This window comes from Dipodomys ordii, unplaced genomic scaffold, assembly GCF_000151885.1.
Source record: "Dipodomys ordii isolate 6190 unplaced genomic scaffold, Dord_2.0 Scaffold13, whole genome shotgun sequence".
Classification (NCBI taxonomy): domain Eukaryota; kingdom Metazoa; phylum Chordata; class Mammalia; order Rodentia; family Heteromyidae; genus Dipodomys; species Dipodomys ordii.
The window spans coordinates 15511144-15527398 of record NW_012267229.1 but is presented as its reverse complement, the minus strand read 5'-3'; the positions used below and the strand labels follow the sequence as shown (position 1 = coordinate 15527398).

The 16255-nt window shown below is 42.2% G+C and overlaps 1 protein-coding gene across 8 annotated transcripts in view; it reads left to right on the top strand.

The window, feature by feature from the left end:
• Ncoa6 (nuclear receptor coactivator 6) overlaps positions 1 to 16255 on the top strand; it is a 75252-nt gene that overhangs the window by 42954 nt on the left and 16043 nt on the right. For 4 of the 8 annotated variants that reach the window (XM_013010950.1, XM_013010949.1, XM_013010951.1 and 1 more), the window contains 3 exons: positions 342 to 3329; positions 9775 to 9843; positions 13476 to 13512. In XM_013010950.1, the coding sequence (XP_012866404.1) occupies positions 342 to 3329; positions 9775 to 9843; positions 13476 to 13512 (3094 nt within the window). Of the gene's footprint in view, positions 1 to 341; positions 3330 to 9774; positions 9844 to 10499; positions 10584 to 13333; positions 13378 to 13475; positions 13513 to 16255 lie in introns of all 8 variants that reach the window. The other 4 variants (XM_013010953.1, XM_013010952.1, XR_001174834.1 and 1 more) reach the window with 3 other exon arrangements.

Genomic DNA, 16255 nt, shown 5'->3' with positions numbered 1-16255 from the left:
GAATGCTTGGTGGCCAGCTAATTGCTAGTCTTGTTTGGCTGGTAGGCTCAACTATTTGCCATGCATAGCACAGAGTACCTATAAGAATTTTGGTACGGTATTGCATCATTCAGACCCTGAACACCAAGAGACTCTAGGTTCTTAATGCTTTACTTTTTGTTCCTTAAACAGTGTGCCCCTTTGCTCATGTCAAATAATGAGGTGCCTGTCCCAGGAGTGGGCATACCTGAGCTGTTTGTACACAATCTGCCACCTAAATGAGTATTGCACAACTATACTCTAAAGGTAGCAAAGTTTTCTTGCGCAAATCTAACTTCCCTGATTTTGGGGGCTTGTTTTAGGTTATCCTACTCAACCAGTTGAACAGAGGCCACTTCAGCAGATGCCTCCTCAACTCATGCAGCATGTGGCACCCCCACCACAACAACCACAGCAGCAGCCACAGCCACCACTGCCTCAGCAGCAGCAGCAGCAGCCGCCACCTCCTAGTCAGCCACAGTCTCAGCAACAGCAACAGCAGCAGCAACAACAAATGATGATGATGCTTATGATGCAGCAAGATCCCAAATCCATTAGGCTTCCAGTCTCTCAAAATGTCCATCCCCCAAGGGGCCCTCTGAACCCAGACTCTCAGAGAATGCCCATGCAGCAGAGTGGCAATGTGCCTGTCATGGTCAGTTTGCAAGGACCTGCCTCTGTGCCACCATCACCGGATAAACAAAGAATGCCAATGCCTGTTAATACTCCTTTGGGAAGTAATTCAAGGAAAATGGTATACCAAGAAAACCCACAGAATCCTTCTAGTTCCCCACTGGGAGAGATACCCTCACTTCCTGAAGCAGGTGGCAGTGAAGTACCATCTGTCTCAGGAGGCCCAAACAACATGCCTTCCCATTTAGTAGTTTCTCAGACTCAGTTAATGATGACCGGGCCCAAACCTGGACCATCACCCCTTTCTGCAACTCAAGGTGCAACTCCTCAGCAGCCCCCTGTAAATTCCCTGCCCAGCTCCCATGGCCACCATTTTCCAAATGTGGCTGCTCCAACCCAAACAGCAAGGCCTAAAACACCAAACAGAGCCAGCCCAAGACCCTATTATCCTCAGACACCCAACAACCGTCCTCCCAGTACAGAACCTTCAGAAATCAGTCTGTCACCCGAAAGACTCAATGCCTCCATAGCAGGACTCTTCCCTCCACAGATTAATATTCCCTTACCTCCTAGGCCAAATTTAAACAGAGGTTTTGATCAACAGGGCCTAAACCCAACAACTCTGAAGGCCATTGGGCAAGCACCTTCAAATCTTAACATAAATAATCCTTCCAATTTTGCTACTCCACAAACTCACAAAGTAGATTCTGTTGTGGTGAATTCTGGAAAGCAATCTAATTCTGGAGCAACAAAACGGGCAAGTCCAAGTAACAGTCGGAGGTCTAGTCCTGGGTCTAGTAGGAAAACTACCCCAAGTCCTGGGAGGCAAAATTCAAAAGCCCCTAAACTTTCTCTGGCCTCTCAAACAAGCACAGCCCTGCTACAGAATGTGGAGTTGCCAAGAAATGTATTGGTCAACCCTACTCCTCTGACCAATCCTCCCATCCCTGGGAGTTTTCCTAACAATAATGGGCTGAATTCTCAGAATCCCTCCGTGCCTGTGGCTGCGGTAGGGGCTGTTCTTGATGATAATAAGGAGAGCTTGCATGTACCTCAGGACAGTGATTGCCAGAATTACCAGGGTAGGAAGGAGCAGGTAAATGTCGAGCTAAAAGCAGTCCCTGCCCAAGAAGTTAAAATGGTCATCCCTGAAGATCAATCCAAAAAGGATGGGCAATCTTCAGATCCTAACAAACTTCCCAGTGTTGAAGAAAGTAAAACTTTGATGTCTCCTGCCATGAGGGAAGCACCAACATCATTAAGTCAACTTCTTGACAACTCCGGAGCTCCTAATGTGACCATTAAACCCCCAGGGCTTACAGATTTGGAAGTAACACCTCCAGGAACTTCAGGGGAGGACCTCAAGAAAGCATCTGCCATTCCCACACTGCAGGACCCATCTTCTAAAGAATCCTCTAATTCCCTGAACTTACCTCACAGTCATGAGGCCTGTTCAACCATTGTGCATCCAGAATTGAATGAGGTCAGTTCTAATGTTGCACCAAGCATCCCTCCAGTAATGTCAAGACCTGTTTGCTCTTCCTCCATCTCCACTCCCTTGCCCCCAAATCAAATAACTGTATTTGTCACTTCCAATCCTATAACCACTTCAGCTAACACATCAGCAGCCTTGCCAACGCACTTGCAGTCAGCATTGATGTCAACAGTTGTCACAATGCCCAATGTGGGTAACAAGGTTATGGTTTCTGAAGGACAGTCAGCTGCCCAGTCTAACGCCCGGCCTCAGTTCATTACACCTGTCTTTATCAATTCGTCTTCAATAATTCAGGTTATGAAAGGATCACAGCCAAGCACAATTCCTGCAGCTCCCTTGACTACCAACTCTGGCCTGATGCCTCCGTCTGTCACGGTTGTTGGCCCTTTACACATACCTCAGAACATAAAATTTTCTTCAGCTCCTGTACCACCTAACGTCCCCTCCAGTAGTCCTGCTTCAAACATCCAGACAAGTCGACCCTTGGTCCTTAACTCTCGAGCCACTCCTGTTCAACTTCCTTCCCCACCTTCTACATCCTCTCCTGTTGTTGCCCCTCATCCCCCTGTCCAACAAGTGAAAGAACTAAATCCAGATGAGGCTAGTCCTCAAGTGAACACCTCAGTAGATCAGAGCACTCTGCCTTCTTCACAGCCAACCACAATGGTTTCTCCCCTTTTGACCAATAGTCCAGGCTCCTCTGTCAACCGGCGAAGCCCAGTCTCATCTAGTAAGGGCAAGGGAAAAGTGGACAAAATTGGCCAGATTTTGCTGACCAAAGCGTGTAAGAAAGTTACAGGTTCTCTTGAGAAAGGAGAAGAGCAATATGGTGCAGATGGAGAGACCGAAGGCCAAGGACTTGAGACCACAACTCCTGGGCTCTTAGGAACTGAACAGTGCTCAACAGAATTGGACAGTAAAACCCCAACACCCCCAGCACCCACTCTGCTAAAAATGACTTCAAGCCCCATGGGCCCGGGCTCCACCTCAACTGGACCCATCTTACCTGGCGGTGCTCTTCCCACCAGTGTACGTTCAATAGTAACTACTCTAGTACCCTCTGAGCTCATCTCCACGGTGCCGACCACAAAAAACAATCATGGTGGCATAGCATCTGAACCACTTGCAGGTGGCCTAGTGGAGGAGAAGGTGGGATCCCATCCAGAGCTTCTACCCAGCATAGGTATGTACTTGGTCTTGACATCATCTGCTCATGTTGGAGTGTTTTGCTGATCTGTCCCACAAGAGAGAAAGCATGATTCATTTCTACTTGGAGAAAGAGGAATGGCAAAAGTCATAGTTCTGCTTGTTAAAAGTAAATTAGAAGCCAGGGTCCAGTAGCTCACACCTATAATCCTAGCTACTCGGGAGGCTGAATCTGAGAAATCTTGGTTTGAAGCCAGCCTGGACAGGAAAGTCCATGAGGCTCTTCAGTTAACCATACAAAGCCAAAAGTGGAGCTGTGGCTCAAGTGGTAAAGTGCTAGCCTTGAAAAAGCTAAGGGACAGCACCTAGGCCCAGAGTTCAAGCACCAGGACTGGCAAAAAAAATTAGAGGGCTGGAGACATGGCTCAAATGATAAAGCATCCACCTAGTAAGTGAAAGGCCCTGGATTAAATCCCAAGTACTGCCCAAATAAAGTATTAGAAAATGTGCTTGTAAGTCCCATGTTAATTTTACATTCATTAACATGGTTCTCGACTTCTGAAATAATGATGACATAATTCATTTATATACATACAAAAGTTTCTCAGTTTAAAAAGAAAGCATTTTTGTACAGATTATTATAAACAGAAAAATATATGTAATGTTTCAACTACAAACCTTTCATGTGAAAGGATCGCTAACATTGTTTTGATACTATGAAGCAAAAAGCTTAAGAACCTCACAGTTGAAACAATTCAATGCTGACAAACTAATTATCAAAGACATCTTTTAGTTCATATAAAACAAGAACAATTCATAATTATAGAGATAATGTCCTAGCTGTGGGTATGATGAGACAAGCCAGCTTTCCAGACCAAAAAGCACTCACAGCTAGGGATGTAACAAACTCCGAATAAAGCTGGCATAGTTGGGCTGCTTCCTTGACAACAGTGGTTACCTACTGTTAAGCTGAGTGGCACCAAGACAAAGGAAACATTGGCAGGAAGCATTCCCTTTTCTGTTTATCACTCATTCATCATGGACTGGCCACCCGTCGTTAATGTTTTGGTAAGCATGAGAAAGGCAGTTCAGTTCCAGTTCAGAGCTGTTACTTTTCCATGAAAAACTGCCATGTGGATGAGCTAAAAGGAAGCATTTTCACATTATCTCACATCATCTTCATGTCCATCATAGGGGCTAGAGGTAATCTTGCCCTGTGTTATGGGTGAGAAGATCAGTATTTATTTAGTCTGTACTATGAGTCTGTATCCTAACCGAACCCCTGAAATGTGAGTAGCAGCGTCTTTTAATTGTCCCTTATTATGATGATAAAGGCTTGCTTGCAGCTGTCTCAGAGCAGATTCCCTTATCTTCTTTCCAATTGTTCTCCATTCCTCAGGAATCATTCCCTTTCTGGCAGGGCTACTACTAGAGAAGAGTTTTCCAGGGGGGGGGAAAAAAGCCAAAAAACCAGGATTAGAGTGATGAAAAGCCAGATATGTTTGGCATTATATATGATTCAAAATTAATACTTTGGGTCCAAAATATTCATTAGAAATATGAATTTGGAATCATACATAACACTAGATAAATATTTTTACTTGGATTAAGTAAAGCATATACCAGCAGTGTTAACTTGACTACACCAACATTTAGTCTCCTTCGTAAAATGAGAACAAAAAGGTGGCTCAGTGGTAGAGCGCTTGCCTTGCATGCATGAGGCCCTGGGTTGGATTCCTCAGCACCACATAAGCAAAAAGAAAAAGCCGGAAGTGGTGCTGTGGCTCAAGTGGTAGAGCACTAGCCCTGAGCTGAAGAGCTGAGGGACAGCGTGCCCAGGCCCAGAGTTCAGCCCCATGACCGGACCCCCAAAAAAAGATTTCAGGTTGTAAAACATACTTAGCACAGAATCCTAGAATTCCAGCAGTTAGTCCAGAAAATAGATTGTAAATATGTTATTACCAGTTTGGTTTTGACATAGTCACTTTCTAAATTGATCCGTTCATGAATGTCTAGTTCAGATTATTTTCTACTCACTCACTGTTAAGATGGGATTACAGCATAGGTGTCCCTACGGCTCCCTTCCTTCCCATCCCTACTCCTGTTGTCTTCCTGTTCCTATGAAGTTTAAATGGTGCAGAAGTTCCATGAGGCCAATCAGTCTTACACTGCCCAGGCTCACACTGGGAGGAACTCCTTTACTGTCCCAGACCTGTCTTACTGATGCAATTAAAATACTTTGAGGGCCAGGTCCCAATTTCTCACACCTATAATCCTAGCTACTCAGGAGGCTGAGATCTGAGGATTGCAATTCAAAGCCAGCCCAGGCAGGAAAATCTGTGAGACTCCAATAAACCACTAGAAAACCCGAAGTTGTACTATGGCTCTAGTATAGAGCACTAGCCTTGAGCTGAAGAGCTGAGGGACAGTGCCCAGGCTCAGAGTTCAAGCCCCATGACCAACAAAAAAGTGATAGGCACTCAAGAGGAGGAGAAGATAGCTGGGCACTGGTAGCTAACACCTGTCATCCTAACTACTCAGGAGACAGATCTGTGAATCACAATTCAAAGTCAGCTCAGGCAGGAAAGTCCATGAGACTTTTATCTCCCATTAACCACCAGAAAACTGGAAGTGGCTCATACTGGTAGAGCACTACTCTTGAATGAAAGAGCTCAGGGACAGAGCATAGGCCCTGAGTTCAAGCCCCATGACTGACCAAAAATAACAATAAAACAACTGAGCAAGAGTGTGTAAGGCTCTGGTTCCGGTCCCAGTCCCGACACCACCACCACCACCACCCAAAAAAAGAGAGAACATACAATTCAGGGGCCGATCAGAGTAAATTTTAGTTTCACTGGTTACCAGTTGCAGTCAGGTAAGTTCCTGGTAGTTGAACCTGTAAAAGGAAGATTATAATTCCTACCTCCCAGAATTTGCACAAGGATTCAGTGAAAGCATTTAACATCAAGTAGCAGGCATACTTCCTCATGCAGAGCTCTGGGAAAGGCTAATTCCTTTCTCTCTCTGTCACTTTACCTCAGATAATTCTGGGAAGGATAAAAGCCTATAGGGAGTTTGCTGCCCTGATAGGAGACAGAGACTCCACTTTCACATGGTAGGAACTCATTTTCCCATTTGATTTCTGTTGATGTAGGTAACCATAAGAATTGAGAAGAAACTGCTGTGACTTAAATATAGTCTCTGATACTAAACATTTCCATTCAAGAACTTTTCCTCCAATACATAAAAAAAATAGTGAAGTGACAAAAAATGATCTATTGTTTGGATAGGGGATGTGAACTAGCAATTAGAAAAAATTCTCTGTAGTTAAGGCCAACTTGTTCATAGTTATTGTCTCTATTGTTTTTCAAGGGACTTCTTTGCTTTTACCTTGAAAAATTTGAGAAACCAGTATGAACTTAAAACTAGAAGCTAAGACATAATTTTAAGCTTTATCACATAAGCATCCAAAATAAATTCTTGATACAAATGTGTTGACTGCCTTTAAGTGAAGAGAGAAATTTACAAAATTCAATAGGAGATTAAACCGTAGTGTTGTAGAGTTTACTAAGGATTTTAGAATGAAGTATCAAGATGACAGAATGCACCTTTGAGTGTGACATGTCTGTACCTTTAATTTTTGATGTATAATCCAGGAAGGTTCTGTTTTAGAACGTTTAGTTATTCCATTCCCTGAGGACTAAATTCTTTCTGTACTTCAAAGACTACTTCTGAAGTATATCCCTTTAGCCTTCCATTAGATTTCTCAATCTAGAATTGGTATCTTTTGACTTGGACCCCCAGGGCACTTCATAGTTTTTGCATTTCTTTCATGTCATGTTACTTATACCACATGTGCTCATCTTTTCTTTCTTTCTTTCTTTCTTTCTTTCTTTCTTTCTTTTTTTGTGAAAGACCAGGACTTGAACTCAGTGCCTGATGCCTTGCTCATTGGCTTGCACTCTGCCAACTAAACCATACCTCCAACCCCACATATGTTTATCTTTAATATTAAGCTGAGGCTGGGCACTGGTAGCCCACACCTGTGATCCTAGCTACTCAGGAGGCTGAGATCTCAGAACTATGGTTCAAAACGTGATCAGGCAGCAAAGTCCATGAGACTCTTACCTCTAATTAACCACCAGAAATCCAGAAGTGGTGCTGCGTCTCAAAGTTGTAGAGTGACAGCCTTGAGTAAGAGTTCAGAGACAATGCACAGGCCCTGAGTTTAAACTCCATGACCAACCCGCACCCCAAAAAAAAAATTAAGCTTAGTTTCTGATATGCAAGAAGGATGTAAATGTTTTCTAAGGGTACATAGTTCAGAGTCTTGCTTTGTAACTGTCAAGGTAAATAGTAACAGATTTGTTTATTCATTGTTGAACATCTGTTTTCTGCCCATCAGTCTTGCTAGATACTATAGAAAAAGTACAAGATTAGATGCTTTTTGGTTCTGATGTAGTTTTAAGAGGGGTAAAATTTATTTATTTATTTATTTATTTATTTATTTATTGTTGGTCATGAGCCTGAACTCTGTGCCTGGGCCCTGTCCCTGAGCTCTTCAGTTCAAAGCTAGCACTCTACCATTTGAGCCACAGCGCCACTTCTGGCTTTTTTCTGCTTATGTGGTGCTGAGGAATCAAACCCAAGGCCTCATGCATGCAAGGCAAGCACTCTACCGCAGAGCCACCTTCCCAGGCCCGTAAAAACAGATTTTGAAAATGCTCAAGTTAATAATATAAGCATTCCTCTTAAAATGGCTTGGGTTTCATGTTTTGGAGTTTGTTGGTTGGGAGGTTTTGGTGTTGGGGGAATCAGTCTTGGGGCTTGAACTTAGGGCATGGGTGCTGTCCCTGAGCTTTTGTGCTCAAGACTAGCACTCTAACTCCAGCTTTTTGGTTGTTGATTGGAGATGAGAATCTCATAGGCTTCCTGCCTGGGTTGACTTCAAACTGAGATCCTCAGAGCTCAGTCTCCTGAGTGTCTAGGATTAGACATGAGCTACTACTGCCCAGCTTGTTTTGAAGTTTATTGTTTTGTTTTTGTTTTTTTGGGGGGGGTCCGGTCATGGGGCCTGAACTCTAGGCCTGGGCGCTGTCCCTCAGCTCTTCAGCTCAAGGCTAGCACTCTACCACTTGAGCCACAGCACCACTTCCGGCTTTTTTCTTTTTGCTTATGTGGTGCTGAGGAGTCGAACCCAGGGTCTCATGCATGCAAGGCAAGTGCTCTACCTCTGAGCTACCTTCCCAGCCCCTTGTTTTGAAGTTTATAAATAGTAGTCAGGTTTGGTGTAATGGCACATGCCAGTAATCAGAGTTGAGGCAGGAGGGTTGCAAGGCTGACTACAGGTCAGCCTGGCTACATAATGAGACCCAGTCTCAAAAAAAAAAAAAATAAAAATAAAAGAGAGTAGTGATCATAAATTGAGCCTTAAGCCGGGTGCTGGTAGCTCACACCTCTAATCTTAATTACTCAGGAGTTTGAGATCTGAGGATCATGGTTCAAAGCCAGCCTGGACAGGAAAGTCCAGGAGATTCTTATCTCCAATAAACCACCAGAAAACTGGAAGTGGCACTGTGGCTCAAGTGGTAGAGCATTCACCTTGAGCTGAAGAGCTGAGGGACAGTGCCCAGGCCCAGAATTCAAGTCCCATGACCAAAAAAAAAAAAAAATTGACCCTTAAGAAGCAAAAAAATGAGGTTGCTGTTGTCATAGTCGTTTCCTTCCCTTCTATTTACATAAATAAAAAGTAGTCTTGGCTACTATGTGAGATTAGTTGATTTTTAAAGCGATTTTAAAATGTAATTTCAAGGTTGGCTACAATTACTGCCCCCCTTCCCTTTTTGGTGCCAGTCTTAGGGCTTGAACTCAAGGACTGGGTAGAGCTTTTTTGCTGGTGCTCTTCCACTTTCAGCCACAGCTCTACTTTCAGCTTTTTTGGTAGTTATTTGGAGATGAGTCCCGTGGGCTTTTCTGCCTAGACTGGCTTTCAACCACAGTCCTAAAATCTCAGCCTCCTAAGTAGCTAGGATTACATGAGTGAGCCATCAGCACTCAGCTTTAATTACTACCTTTTTAAGTGATAGAGCACCTGCCTAGCAATTGTGAGACTCTGAGTTCAAACTCAAAGAGAAACAAAAACAGCAACAATAATAATACAGTATTGCAGCAATTAAAAAGTTCTTGAGGGCTGGGAAGGTGGCTCAGTGGTAGAGTGCTTGCCTTGCATGCATGAGGCCCTGGGTTTGATTCCTCAGCACCACATAAGCAAAAAGAAAAAAGCCGGAAGTGGCACTGTGGCTCAAGTGGTAGAGTGCTAGCTGTGAGCTGAAGAGCTGAGGGACAGCGCCCAGGCCCAGAGTTCAGGCCCCACAACCAGACACACACACACACACAAAGTTCTTAATTTAGTTAATGCTTTCTGTGTTATTTAGGAAAGGAGTAAAAGGCCTGTAATATTTTGTATTTTTTTCTTGCTTTAGTCCCTTCACAGAATTTAATCCCAAAGGAAACTCCAGCCACAGTACTGCAGGGGTCTGTTGCCAGACCAGGTAAGGCAGACTTTGGAACAACTTCTTGAAGTGGGGTGGGTTACAAGTGAAGGGACTTGCTGTCCTCATCAACATCACATGTTCTCATACATGTTCACATCCAGTAAGTATATGGAATGGTCTCACCTATTTGCTTCCATAGACTTCAGTTGAGTGGCAGAATTTATTATTATTCTTTTTCACGTCTGTAGTGTCAATCGCAGAACTCAAGAAAGGCATCTCTATACCCATAGTGTCTATCTGCCATCCACCATGAATGGTTTCAGCTGCAGTTTGGCCTGATCTGTTTCCCTGATACCCATAGCTGGTAGCTAACTAGTTGGCATAAGGTGACTTCCTAAGGTAGCACCAAGATAGTGGTTGTAATGACAGGAGTAGATGCATTTTCTAAGAATCTGCTGCTACAAAGCAGCCATTCCTCCAGGGAGGCAGAACCATTTCAGTTGTCTCTAGAGATATTCAGGTTTTCCCCATGACTGAGATACCATAATTAGGAGGAGTCCATGTTAATCTGACGGATAACTGCTGTGGGACACTGAGTCAGCTCTAAACACATGATAACAGTGCTTTTTCTGCTTTCACAGATTAGACTGTTAGTGCAAAGGAATAGCATAGATATGTTACAGTTTAATTTTGCCTGGTTCTTTGTCATTAAGGTCATTGAAGAGTACCAGAAAAGGTATAACTGGTTTCCACAAGCAAGTTAAACTATCATTGAAGATATGCACTTGACAAAATTAGTAAGAAAAATTAAAATAAGCATGTTTAATTTCATGAGGGATGTTATAACATAATTGTTTTAAAACCTGCTTAGGGTACTAAACCCTATGTGATGGATAGAACTTTTTTTTATCGCATACTTTGGGAAGAATCAGGCCTCTGGGGGGAAAAAAAGAAATGAGCAGAAAACACTTCAGGCACCCAGAGTCTTTCCTTGCTACCAACTGCCTCCATGAGAACTGATCTTTGGAGAGTGTTAGATTGGAGCTAATTATTCAGAAAAGGCATCTCATTAAAAAACTCTGTATACTAATAAGGAAATGACCAACTAGAAAGGAAATTACATTTCCTGTACCAACTCTTTTTTTTTTTTTTTTTTGATCGGTTACAGGTCTTGAACTCTGAGCCTGGGCACTGTCCCTCAGCTCTTCAGCTCAAGGCTAGCTCTCTACCACTTGAGCCACAGCAGCACTTCCAGTTTTCTGGTGGTTAATTGGAGATAAGAGTCTCACAGACTTTCTTGCCCCCACTAGCTTTGAACCATGATCCTTAGATCTCAGCCTCCTGAGTAGCTAGGATTATAATTTTCTCATCTGTTATCATCTTCTGTTATCACTGTATCATCCTTACTTTGATCCTTTTTCCTTCTCAGAGTAGTTGCCTGAAGAGTCCCGTTCCGTTTTGTTTTGTTTTGTTTTTTGGTACTGGGAATCGAACCCAGGACGTTGCACTTGCTAGGCAAGCGCTTTGCCACTGAGCTACATCCCAGCCCATCCGGTTCCTTTTTTAAATTTAGCTTAAATGAATCTTGACATGCCCTCAAGCTCCTCCACTTATATGAATTATCAATAATAGTGTTAGATTCTAAAAATGATCAATTTTTTCTTCATTTCAAAAGAGCAACTAATTAAGGTTAGCACCTCTTTTGACTTGAGCTATTTTCTTTTTTTTTTTGATGGTTGTGGGGCCTGAACTCTGGGCCTGGGCACTGTCCCCCAGCTCTTCAGCTCAAGATTAATGCTCTACCACTTGAGCCACAGCACCACTTCTGGCTTTTTCTGCTTATGTGGTGCTGAGGAATTGAACCCAAGGCCTCATGCATGCAAGGCAAGCATTCTACCGCTGAGCCACCATCCCAGCCCTTGAGCTATTTTTTTATTATTATTACCTAAATTTGTATGTGATAGCTGAGTTAGCAAGGTAATACAGGCACAAGGAGTTGACATCTATTTCTCCTAGAGGGTTTTCCAGGTTTCGTGAGCTCAATATGGGGAGCTAAGCAGCACAAGAAGCAAAGATTCCATTCCACCAGCATCTTGAGGGTAGAGTAATCAAGCCTCCTGATGTAGAAAGTATATAAATATGGTCATTGTAGCACAAATAATAGCTAACTAACAGAATGAGTTATGACTGCCATGTATTATAATACTAAATTTTTGTGTTCATTTCATTTAATCTTTTTTGTGTGTATCTGGTACTGAGCCACACCACCAATCCCTGATTTAATCTCTTTAGCTTTGAAATGGGTAAATGGTTACCTATATATTTCATATGGGATGTTGAACACTTAAAGGTTAAGTAATTGTCCAAAAGCACATGGCTCTTAAGAAATGATTTTAAACCAGGCACCCTGACTTAAACTGATTTAACTGCCTCTGTGTACTTAAGTAGGGAAGTTTAGATATTTATACCAAATGTGAGATACTGAATACCTTAAATGAGGGAACAGCTTCAGGGTTTAGGGAGGTCAGAGCAGAAGAGATCCTCACTACCTGATGTATTAGAAAAATGATGAAAGTTACCCGAAGGCATATAATATATATTTTTTCCAGTCCTGGGGCTTGAACTCAGTCAGGGCCTGGGCCCTGTCCCTGAGCTTCTTCTGCTCAAGACTAGCACTCTTACCATTTGAGCCACAGTGCCATTCTGCCTTTTTCTGTTTATGTGGTACTGAGGAATCAAACCCAGGGCTTCATGCATGCTAGGCAAGCACTCTACCACTAAGCCACATTCCCAGCCCCAAGGACAGATGTTTTAACACTGGTGCTGTAGAGAAGTACATATTGATGCAAAACTCTGCTAGACAAATTACTGAGAATGTCTTTTCTTGGAGGAGAGGGGAGGTGGGACATTGCTGAAAGGTTGAAGGTAAAGGGAACATCATAATGTCTGTGGGAAGAATCTCAAAACAAGGCACATGGTTCTCTAAAACTCAGTGCAGTTGTTGAGAGGAAAATGCATCCTTAATAGATGTTTAATATATGTTTCAAGATTGTTGCCTTTAAGCTAGTTCATGCCAGTAGTAACTAGCTTCTCCAGGAGGCTAAAAGACATGAGGATCCTGATTTGAAGTGGCCCAAACAGGAATTAACCACCAAAAATGCCAGAAATGAATCTATAGCTCAAGTGGTAGAGTGCCAGGCATGAGTGAAAAAGCTAACTGCACTGACTCTGAGTTCAAGCACCAGTATCAACACAAGAAAAAAAAAAGAAAGAAAAAAAACAGATTGCTGGGTTTAAAAAAAAAAATACAGAAGGGTAGAGATATTTTCAGAATGAAAACAATTTCTCTACATGAAAGGAAGAGGCTTATTTTACTAACCTAGTGGTAGCTGGATGAAATATAAACCAGCAGTATGAATTTAGTCCGGTTGATCCAAATGGGATCATTTCACAGTGTGAAATAGGAATAAAAATAGACCAAATAAATATCTTATGTCCCCAACAAACCAAGTTGGGTCAATGCCAATTTTATCTCCATACCATCTAGGGTGAAAATCCTGCTGGGCATACAGACCTATTAGACTAAATAAGGTATTCAGGATTTTGTAGTCATCCATTTTTTCCCTATGGGCATATATACCAGCAGCTTCCACATCTCATTTTGTCCTTTGCATTTTTTTTTTTTACAGAACTTGAGGCAAATGTGGCCATAGCTTCTGGACAAAGGTAAGGATCATTTCACTTAACCATGGTGTATGCCTCTTTGAGGGGCATCAGTTTTCTGTCTTTTTATTTTTTTTTTTTGCCAGTCCTGGGGCTTGATGGGGATTTAAGATGGGGATTGTGAGAATTTGGGGGCTATTAAATGTACATCTCTGATTTGACTCCTGGTCATCTTATTCCAAATTCATTGCTATTCTTACAGTAACACTCTGCCTCTCTGTTTTTATTTGAATTGATCTGATGTTGGAATTTATTCATTTCTCAAATAAATATCAAATATTTGTCTAGAGAAAGGAGCTACTAAAAATAAAAATACCTTATAGGTATCTGTTTCCAGAGCTGTGTGAGCATTGATAGTATAAACATGTAGCTTTGTTTTGTCAGGAAAAAAAAAAAAGAGGCCCTTTAGTAGGATTCTTTCTTCCTCAGAATCTTTGATCATTGTCTGGGATCCCAGCCAGAAAAGCATCCTTACAGCCCCTAAAAGGAGGTGCTAATCCCCTTGATTTGTAATTCTTCTGTTGCTCTGGTCTGGCCTCTCTTTGACTTGCTTGGCTGTGATTGGGTATGGGGTAGCTGTTTCACATAAAGCATTAAACTGCTCATGTAGTGAATAGTGTGGCTCAATTCTATAATTCCATATGGCTACTTGCAAAGGATCTTCTAGCAGGAATGAACAGTGGCTTCATATTCAAACCATGATTTATGTTTCTAAGGAGCTCAAAATTCAGTGGAAGGTTAGAGGCATTAAAATAGAACATGCTGTACAGTCTGATAGGTGTTCTAGAATACCATATATGCACTGAAACTCAAAAGTCAGAAGATATAACTCCATTGGGTAGTGAAGCATGGGATACTTCCCAGAAAGGGAAATCTTTGATCACTTTTGTTTTCTTGCATTATTTTTTCTTTTGTCCTGTTTTGCTTATGACATTGGAGATTGAACCAAGGGACTTGAGTATGTTGGGCAAGCACTCTACCACTTGGCCTACATTAATCAGCTTTTTTTTTCTGATGACTTTAATATACAAGTTTTGAACCATGAAACTAATAAAAAGGTTTATCAAAGCAAAGTTCATTGAAGTTTATCAAAGAAATATATTCTCCTACATTTCAGCAATATTTACTGAATATATTTTAGTTTATCCCCTTCCAGAGTTCTTCCTAGACTAAGATGCATACAGATAGAGATACTGTGGTAAATGTGACATTCTTTTCCATGTGGTAACATGCATATATTGCTATATATTATGATGAAAATTAGATCATACTATTCATAATGTTAATAACTTTTTCTCACCTAATACTGGATCATGAACAGTTTATATTATAAAATAACTTTCCAAGCCAGGCACTGGTAGATCACACCTATATTCCTAGCTACTCAGGAGGCTGTGGTCTTATGGATCAAAGTTCACAGCCAGCCTGGCCAGGAAAGTCTGTGAGACTCATTTTAACCAGGAAAAAAAAAAGGCAAGCAAAAAAAGCCAGAACTAGAGGCTTAAGTAGTAGTGAGAAAAGAGATAGGAGCAAAAAAGCTGAGAAAGTAACAGGCCCTGAGTTAAAACTCCCAGTACTGGCACATACAAAAAAAAATTTTAATAAAGTTTCTTCTATAACATTACATTTTATGACTGAATATGGATATTTCATAACTTACTTATGATTGGGTTTTTTTTCTTCTTGCTTTTTATGCTGATGCTAGGGCTTGAACTCAGGACCTAAACACTGTACCTGAGCTTTTGTGCTCAGGCTAGTACTCTACCACTTGAGCCACAGTTCTACTTTGGGCTTTTTGCTAGTTAATTGGAGATAAAAGGCCTATGGACTTTCCTTTGAACCACGATCCTCATATCTCAGTCTTTTTGGTAACTAGGATTATAAGCATGAACTTGTAGTACTGGCTTTTTTTTCTTCTTCTTTTTTCTCTTTTTGGTAGTACTGGAGTTTTAACTTGGCATCTTAAGCTGCCATTTGAGCCACACTTCCCAGCCCTGTAATCTGTTGCTCTTAGGCATTTTCATGTGTTTTTTTTTTTTTTTTTTTTGCTGGTCATGAGGCTTGAACCCGGCCTGTGTGCTGTCCATGAGCCTCTTTGTACTCAAGGTTAGCACTCTACCACTTGAGCCACAGTGCCACCTCTGGCTTTTTATTTCCCTGGGTAGTTTATTGGAGAAGAGAGTCTCAAAACTTTTCTGCCTAGGCTGGCTTCAAACCATAATCCTCAGATCTCAGCCTCCTGAGTAACTAGGATTATAGGCATGAGCCACCCGTGCTGGGCTCATGTCTTCTTTTTTTTTTTCCTGTCAGTCATGGAGCTTGAACTCTGGGCCTGGGTGCTGTCCCTCAGCTCTTCAACGCAAGGCTGGTGCTCTACCACTTAAACCACAGTGCTATTTCAGTTTTCTGGTGGTTAATTGGAGATAAGAATCTCACGGAGGGCTGGGAAGGTGGTTCAGTGGTAGAGCACTTGCCTTGCATGCTCCAGGCCCTGGGTTCGATTCCTCAGCCCACATAAGAAAAAAGCCGGAAGTGGCACTGTGGCGCAAGTGGTAGAGCACTAGCCTTGAGCTGAAGAGCTGAGGGACAGCACCCAGGCCAGAGTTCAAGAGTTCAGGCCCCATGACCGGACCCAAAAAAAAAAAAAGAATCTCATGGAGTTTCCTGCCCTGGCTGGCTTTAAACTGAGATTCTCAGATCTCAGCCTCCTGAGTAGCTAGGATTACCGGCATGAGCCAACAGCTCC